This window comes from Bidens hawaiensis, unplaced genomic scaffold (genome assembly GCF_021521415.1).
Source record: "Bidens hawaiensis isolate Kalapana, Puna unplaced genomic scaffold, B.hawaiensis_p1.1 tig00006086_1, whole genome shotgun sequence".
NCBI lineage: Eukaryota > Viridiplantae > Streptophyta > Magnoliopsida > Asterales > Asteraceae > Bidens > Bidens hawaiensis.
Window position 1 is genome coordinate 1,182,803 of NW_027491405.1, and position 9,831 is coordinate 1,192,633.

The 9,831-nt window shown below is 32.5% G+C and overlaps 1 protein-coding gene across 1 annotated transcript; it reads right to left on the bottom strand.

Annotated features, from left to right (window-relative positions):
- Positions 1–870: 870 nt before the first annotated feature.
- LOC143631540 (uncharacterized) lies at positions 871–9,426 on the bottom strand. Its single transcript, XM_077100282.1, has 4 exons — positions 9,103–9,426; positions 7,416–7,868; positions 7,244–7,338; positions 871–1,018 (listed from the first exon to the last, which is right to left on the bottom strand). The coding sequence occupies exons 1-4, from the start codon at positions 9,424–9,426 to the stop codon at positions 871–873; spliced, it is 1,020 nt and encodes a 339-aa protein (XP_076956397.1).
- Positions 9,427–9,831: the final 405 nt, after the last annotated feature.

Sequence of the window (9,831 nt, forward strand, 5' to 3'; positions counted from 1 at the left end):
TTTGGTCGCCTCGGTCTTTTTATTTATTGTTATATATATTATTAATGTAAAAGGGCATTTTGATATTTATACCAATCCATTCGTTATGCAATATGTGTTCATTCGTTAAGGATGTTTAACGAATGAACTCATACGTTATACTATATGGCCATTCGTTAAGGATGTTTAACGAATGAGCCTAATCGTTATTAGTATTGTACCATTCATTTTGGAATGTTAATTAATGAGGTATAGCGAATGAGGTCATTCGCTTAACTATTAAGTTATTATAGGGAGAGAGCCTGATTGAGATGATACGAATCAATTCAATTCATAGTGTAATTATAAGGATCTAGTTCAAGATATGTTATAGGTGATTAAACGATTAAGTGAACGAAGTGTGTGTGTGTGTGTGTGAGAGAGAGAGAGGTGAATTCCGCAGAGTAACGACTCACAGGAATAATAATAATAAACACACTTGATAAATTATCATACAGGGTACATCTATATATAGAAGATAAAGTCCATTCGTTATACATGCCATAACGAATGGTACTCATTCGTCTTCAATCCCTATAATAACTTAACAGTATAGCGAATGACCTCATTCGCAATACCTCATTCATTAACATTCCATAACGAATGGTACAAACTAATAACGATTAGGCTCATTCGTTAAACATCCTTAATGAATGGCCATATAATATAACTTATGAGTTAATTCGTTAAACATCCTTAACGAATGAACACATATTACATAACGAATGGACTGGTATAGAGACCAAAACGCCCTTTTACATTAATAATATAAATAACAACAAATACAAAGACCGAGACGACCAAAACAATGCACTAACAAAGGCTCGTAAGTCCATCGGTCCATACAGTTGTCTATGTACCAGTAGAAGATTTGGCGGCTACTGCAGCCCCTGCTTCTTTAAGCGGAACTCTAGGTTTAGCAGTTGCTCGAAATTCTGCCAAGTTATCAGTATTCTTGGATTCATATTCAGGGAATACATTCATGATATGCTTAGGGATCCTATAAGTAAAGGTCTATTACCCATGTATAAATAAATTTTGATATGAAATTGATTATTCATTTATTAAAGCACTTATAATCATGACGGTTTTATTGATGACCATGTAAATCTGCATATCATACTATGAATGATTAACTAATAGATTTTCCTCACTAGTTTGGATTTTGTATGTCTTTTAATATATTCTGCATGCATAATGTCATATAGAAAAATTACAATACAAATCAAATGTTCTTGAGGGCTTACTCTAAAATTTTGATAATAACTACTTAGGATTTAAACATTGATTGCAGTATGATTAATGGAGTTTTGAGTTAATGTTTAATTCAATGACTGTAGTTCTCTTCTTCGATTTGATTTTAAAATTAAAATGAGTGTTAAAATTTACAGACTAATATATTGCTCATAATAAATTATTATTCGGCCAAGTATGGGAATATAAGAATAAATATATGTATTTGTATATTATATATAGCCATCATTATCATTTATATAATAATAGATCAAAAAATAATTAAATTATACCTTATTATTATATTAGCTAGGTAATTGTTGATGGACCATATTACCGTTACATGTTAATCAAGAGTTTCCCCTTGAGTGTATATAAATATATGAAGAGAATAATTAACATCATAACATAACCCCAAACACACACACAAATTTCATATATCTCTCTCTCCAAATATTGGGTTTTCTCAAGAACCATAATCCACATCATTAACATACATCCTAAAGGGAAACTCGACCAAGCTGACAATCATGTCGTGTGGATCAATCTCATCAACTGTGGCTATTCTCTCTGTTGTAACAAGTATATTTTAGTTATATGTTTATCATATTATTCATGATTTTCATTACTAACGTGAAGAACATAGCAACACGGATGAGGTATTTAAATTCTCGAAAACGGCCCAGGTAAAGGACATCTCATCCATGAAAGACATATATCTAGTCATAAAGGACATTAAAGGTTCTACAACAGACGTATTTAAATTTTCGAAGACTGTCATAAAAGACATATATCTATTCCATAAATGACATGAAAGGTTCTCGACATATGCAATAACTTATAAACTCACTCTTTTCTTATTTATCTTTAAATCATCTCATACGTTTAGAAAACATAGATACATTAAACATATCAGACGTACGGTATCACCACCCTAATCATGTTAAAGAGGGTTCTAGAAGTCACTTGATTACTCAAATTTTTCAATACAATCATATCGTTAGGCTATCCACTAATGATTTTCCCAACCGGTTGCAACGTTATAAAAAAGACAAATATTAAACATTATTAATTAAAAAAATTAGAAATTCATTTTTGCTTCACAACCATTTCATTTCAACGAATATGTTTGCAAATGGTTGTTGATTATTTTAATATATAATGTATTTTTTCCTATTCTTTAAACTATTTATTGTGTATTATTTATATTATTATTATTATTTTCATTATATTAGATTATTTTATTACTTAAAATTAGAAATTCTTTTTTGCTTCACAACAAGTTCATTTTGTAATGCATTTTAATGCTTTTTTATTTTATCATGAATTTATTTATTTACATTTGCTTTATATTAAATATAACTAATTAGTTTCAAAAAAAATTTTTTATTATTTTTAATATTTTTTATATAATAAACAATAATTATAAATCATGTTTACTTAATAAGGTATTAGTTTAGGTTGGGATATTATTGATACATCGTTTTACGTCTTGACCTTTGTTTAATGTAATTTGGAAATAGATAATTGTATAGGGTTGTTTTGGTAATTATTATAAGACACATTCGTTAAATGTATTGACACATTCATTAGAGTAGCTAATAACGAATGTTTCCGCGTGTCTTTTGTCCTCATTCGTTAGTGGATATGTTAACGAATGAGGATAACATATGAAGTCATTTTTATGTTAACGAATGAACTTAACGTATAATGATGAATGAGAACTCATTCGTTAGGGCTTGTCTAACGAATGAGGTCATCATCTATATACCCTGTAAATTATAGTATTTTATAACAGTTCTCATTTATTCACAATTCCTCTCGTTACTATACCCAAATCTCCTCTCAACACACACACTATAACACACAGTTAACGTAATCCAACCTAAACTAAAATGTATTCATATCAGTAGACTAGATCCGTAACGTAATAAGCTAGTAATCGAACAGATAAAGGCTTCACTGTTATAATAGTGAGTGAAATATTGGATTGGGTTGGGTTGTGTACAGTGGCGTAGCCACCCTTTGAGGTGGGGGTTCCCCCGTCCCCTGTGAAAATTTTTTTTACTAGTATATATGTGTTAAAATCCCGATCGACTCCTGTATAATTTTGACCCCGACCCCTGTGTGATTTCGAGGACGGCACAACTACCATGTTGGGATTTCGAGAACAACCTTATGAAATTTGAGACCGGTCCTAATACTTTTTTTTTACATATTTACAACTTTAATTATATAAATGTATATAAATAATATACCAACTAAATTTGAGTTTAGCAGGATACAATTTAAATACAAGTTTAAGCTTAAATGCTCAGTTTTTAAGCACAAATCTCAAACTCCTAACTTAATCTACATTTAAGCTAATTAAAAAAAAGGGGTATGACAGCGGAAGTAATAGGTCAGGTAAATTTAATGGATTAAGTGTTTTAATCTAAAAAAATGTTTCAGCGATACATTATTTTAATCGCTTACTTTATTTGCATTGGTGTATTGTTTATTCGTTAATTGAAGTTATCTCTCATATCATTATTACTCATTGCAACCGTATGCGTTGAAATTTGCTTTTCAGCGATGTAGTACGTGAAGTCCAATTTGCGTTATCATATAGGTGATGAGAGGTTAAACGATGATTTTATTTCTTTCATTAAAAAACAACCTGCTTATAAATGCCAAACTAGATAATGTTTTGGTTAGATTTTAGAAAATGAAAGCCCGTATATAACAAAGCTAGATATATTATTCAATAATTATGCATTTATTATAAAGTTTCTCGTACTTTTTTTTGTTATATAATGCTTTGTTTGATTATCATTTTTTCTATATATATGACCGACGCAATTCGACCCGACCCGATGGTCGAACCGGACCAAAAAATATTTTATATAGCAATGGTTAATTGTGTACATATACAAAAAATTTCCGACCCCTGTGAGAAAATTTCCTGGATACGCCACTGGTTGTGTATGTGAGTGGAAGAGAAAATAATTAGTTTTTTAATAAAAAGTAGGGTTGTGACAGTCGATAGTCTTAATATATTTGGGACGAACGTACGGTAAATATAAAAGTAACTAGTAAAAAAAAGGGTTACAAAATACGGGTGTCATGGTTCATTTTATCGGTGAGAACGAATTTGTTTTATGAGAACCGTTTCTTACATTACCCTATTCTATTATTTGTGAAAACTGCTCCATTTAAATCTGGATGTATATCCAATTCATATCAATGTTCTAAATCTTACTTGAGAGCAGCATGCTGCCTTCTGCTGATCTACAGGTTATCAAGTACTTGGGAGATCAGTTGATGCAGTTGTGCAATTCACTACTATATGAGTTTAATATAGCAGCAAAGTGTTAAGTATTTCAAGGTATGGAGCTTTATATGATAACATATATAGCTAAATATCCTCAATCACTTTGCAGCATTAATAAGTCATATTTTGGTATATTTGTAGGGTCCGAAAAGACGTTGCTTTGATCATAAAAGACGGATTTACCAACTGCAGTCAATGTATGGTAAGAATGATCTTTTTATGTCAAATGAAACGAATTTATATCTTCAAGTTATTGATTATTAATTTGTGAGTGTAATCATATGAAAATAAAATATCTGCTAATTTTTACCCGTTTCTATAGACACGGGTCAATGGTATTGTCTTTTGTTGAGAAAAATTACAATGTAGAACATTAAAGAAAAAGAGAATCAAAAAATTGGTGTTGATTTGTTATTTGTAGATGTAAAATACTACAGTATACACATATTCATCAGTTATATACTTCAATTTAGGTTTTGGTGTTGATTTGTTATTCGTAGATGTAAAATGAGCAAGTTGAGTATTAGAGACATTAATTGTATATTTTAAATCTGTATTATCTAGTTAAGATTCCTAGTCAAAGTCATAGTCAATTATTGTTATTAATCTTAGTTATAGGGAAAATTTTGGATATAGTCCAAAATAAGAGAGATGATTGAAAATAGTTCAAAGTAGGTTCCATTCTGAAAATAGTCCTCCCAAATCTTTCTGCCACGTGAGATTGGGTTTCGTGACGTGAGATTTGGGTATCCTATCACAAACTGACATATGTCCTTTCACAGATAAAGTTTCATTGAAATTTGACTTGGCCGATAGTTTTCAAGTGAAAATAGTTTTCTGAAAAACCATAGGCTTGGAATGAAAGTTGTCCGTCACGTGAAGTTTCGAAAAAGATGATTTTCGCGTTTTTTTGAAATGCATCTCCTCGGACGCATTCCAAATGAATTTAGTCTGTTTTTTCCTAAAAAGACATGTTGTAAAAAAAGATAAATTTTCTTACAAAGTATTCTAATTCGATGGTTTTTTGATGAAACTTATTTGTTTTTACATAAAAAGAATATATATTAGAAAAAGTAAATTTATCCACCCACCGCCATCATTCACCACCCACCGACATCATAACCACCACCACCCACCGTCATCATAACCACCACCACCCACCGCCCACCGCCATCATCAACCACCACTGCCATCATCCACCATCACCACCACTCACCGCCATCATCAACCACCACTGCCCACCGCCATCATCCACCACCATCACCATCACCGCCCACCACCACTACTGCCCACCGCCATCATCCACCACCATCACCACCACCCACCGCCATCATCAACCACCACCACCCACCGCCATCATCCACCACCACCACGCACCGCCATCATCCACCACCAACCACTACATTCTTAACACTTGCCATATTTTTAAAAATTTTATAAAAATCATCTAAGGGGATTAAATTCGTTGGGAAATTATCGTTTTTTAAAATTTTTTTGAAAATCATCTAACAAAACTAAGTTTACTGAAAAAATATTGTTTTTTTCCATCTTTTTTGAAATTTCACGTAGTAGACGAAATTCATTTGGAATGCGTCCGAGGAGATGAATTTCAAAAAACGTGGATAACGATGACTTTGAAACCTCACGTGACGGACAACTTTCATTCCAAACCTATGGTTTTTCAGAAAACTATTTTCACTTGAAAACTATCGGCCAAGTCAAATTTCAATGAAACTTTATCTGTGAAAGGACACGTGTCAGTTTGTGATAGGATACCCAAATCTCACGTCACGAATCCCTATCTCACGTGGGAGATAGATTTGGGAGGACTATTTTCAAAATGAAACCTACTTTAAACTATTTTCAATTTCTCTCTCTTATTTTGGATTTGGTCCAGAACTTTCCCTTAGTTATATGTAGGTTATGTTTTTTTTCCATATATTGTTTGAATTATTAATACAGTGTGGTTGATCATTTTCTGATATGAGAAGTTGGGTTGTATTAATTTAAACTTGATTGCTTCATATAATAAAATGTTTATTCATATTTGAATTTACTATTGTTTTAAACTATTGGCTCATTTGTTTTGTTTATTGTTTATTTGAGATTGTGTTCAAATAATTTTCATGAATATAAGGGGTTGTTTAAAATGCATGCCGCTTTTAGCCTTCTTGATAAAAGCTCGAACAAAGCTAGTTAAAAAAACTTGATTTCAAATTCCCCGAGTCGAGCCGGCTCATTTTTGTAACCAAGCCGAAGCTTTGCTCGGCTCGGCTCGCTCTTAGGATTGTTTAACTTTGAGCTCGAGCTGAGTGGAGTTGTCTTGTTTAATTTCAAGCTCAAGCTCGAACCCACATGGACTCGGCTCGGCTCGGCTCGGCTCGACTTGACTCGTTTACAGCGTAAGATCATACTTCTATTTCAACTTCTATAAACCCAAAAACAGATTTATTTATCATAAAAATGATATTTTTTTATTATTCAATATAAAAGATAAACGGAACATACTAATTAATGCAACCATCAAGAGTTTAGGCTGTCACAGAACATAAAACAAAAAAACAAATACTCCCGGTACAATAAAAAACAAAACAAAACAAAACAAGACAAGACATAATTGGATGAACCACCCAATATTTTCTTTCTAATTCACTCGCAAAAACCTCTGATGAGATCTACGAGGACATTGAGTTAACCAAAAGCAATATCTCTGCTGCAGCTAACTTGTATACCTCTTCACAAGAAAAAGCCGCAAGGACATCAGGAGCATTCACCTAATCAAAGTAGCACCAACAAAAATTTATTAATTTTCTTCAACTATATGCAAATTAATAAATGAAAATTTACTTACGCGAGCATGAATCATGAGTATGCTTGTAGACTGATCCGCAGAAATTTGTGATGAAACGACGTCTAGTTTGTACTTCTCAAACACAAGGTAAATAGCAGTAAGCAGTTCATGTTTCTTGGGGCAACAAATGTTTAGAAATGCGTCATGACCGCACACATTTAAGACCACGTTAGTGGAAGCCCATGTTTGGAAAGTTGAGTTTGGACGCAAAGGGAACGCAAAGGGGCCAAAGTTAGGACAACGTATGTTGTCCGAGTGGTTGCTTGATGAGCCCGCATTGGGGAAAAAAGATACAGCAGTTTGGTTCTGTGGAGGAGCGATGAATGAATTGACACTGGTGTTTGGTGATGGATGATTGAGCATCTCTTGCTTGTAAGTCTCGAGATTCTGGAGGGTCTGCTGCAAGTTTTTGATATAGGTTATTGCATCATCCACTATTGTGAGCAACTTTGCCTGAGATACAAATAGCAATTATTATATAGTAACAAAATGTGGGGGCCGCAATTGTTGACACGATCCGAACCCAACGCGAACAAATAAACATGTTTTAGGTGGACTACACAACCCGTTTAAAAACGAGTCGGGTTCGGGTTGACCCGTTAAAATGTCGGGTTTGGGTTGATCATATAAAAACAGGTTGACCCGTTAACCCGTTTAAGTATTTAAAAAAAAATAACTTTTATTGTAAAAATTTTATTTTTGTTTTTTCCATTTTCCGTTTTACTAGAACACACCCTTGCAATTTCCAAATTATTTTCAAGATTTCTATAATTCACAAAAGTTGAAATTCATATTACTCATTTACTCTACCGACTCTAAATTATATCAAATGTGTTTTTAAATTTTATTTTGTTGATATATGGGTTAAATGGGTCGTGTTTGGCCTGACCCGAATTTATGCCACGAATAATAATATGGGTCAGGTTCAGGTTGCACATTTCAACCCGTCAACCAGCCAACCTGCAATCAATAACCAATCAACCCGACATAACTGACACCCCTGACAAACTATAATAATAATAATAATAATAATAATAAACTGGTGTCCATCTTTAAGGCCTCCAATTTTTACTCTTAACTTCGTTTAATTTTTTTGGTTTTGGCGATGTGAACAAAGAATTCGTTACACTTTATTTGAAGAGTCTTATTTTAATTGTATCTCACTTGTAACCTATAATGTGTGATTGAGTGCATTTTAAAATTCGTATATAAAAATTTTGTCATCAAATTTAAAGTGTTAATTAGATACTATCAAAACAAATCTCTGATTTAAAAAGTTCTTAGGATATCAAAAAGGTTGAGCAGGCTAGTTGTAACATTACTCTGAAAAAAAGCCAGAGAAAATAAAGAAGTTAACTATTTTTAGAGAAGTAAAAAGTGTTGTTATAACTTATACTTATAAGCTCCCCATATATAAACTGTTTCTCATTCTTTTATCCATTAAAAGCGCTTTTTTGTAGGTTAGAATTAATCCTGATCAAGTTAGTGTCCAGCTAGAAAAGTTAGGATTAAAGTTGTAATTATTATTTCTAGTAGGTTAAGTACGTAAACTTGAATCGATGCATTGCATCGCTTTAGGAAAAGATTGCCTTGGTTCGGAAAAACGTCCAACAATTAAAACCATGTTAATCAGTTACATAAGTAGAATAATATATAGCATGCAAAATATGATGTAAATAATTTTTACCTTAGGGGTTTGTTTAGGGAGCAAGTCATGAAGTTCTTGAAACATATTACTCATCTTTTTTCTCCTCTTTTTTTCTGTCAACAAATGTTTAGCATGTTCACTTGGTTGCGGATCTCTTATCCGCTTCTCATCTTCACCATCACTATGCTGATCGTTCTCAGTCTTTATCTCAGTCTTTATCAAAACACCGCCATGCTTTCTCTTCGCACCACCACTAATGGCCACAGGTGCCACATTTTGGTCGCCATTTCCGGAATTGTTAGACATAGCCCACCTTAAATTTTGCCTAAATAACCCTGCCTGCAATCCACCCTTTTCATCCATTTTAGATGCTATATAGTAGAGGTGGTCTAAGGAAGGAATGTGGGTTAAAGAATGGCAAAGTAAAGTTCATTTATAAGGTGATGGTGGCAGAAGAAAACAAAATAATAATAATAATAATAATAATAATAATAAATACTCTAGCCATGAATAAAATTTGTAACAAACATTTGCTTATATGTCAGCTTATTAGATAACGCGTCAAACATGTATTAACCACAATAGAATTTTTTAAATAGTTTTTTTTGACGACTATATATTACACTTTATAAGGATTGAATTATTGACCTCCAATACTGCATTCTAACCTTTTTATCACCCCCTATCAAAGTGGGAATGTTGATTTTTTTTAAATAGTAATTTCTATATTTGTTTAGCACTAAAACAAGTATTGTGTAAATTAGACAA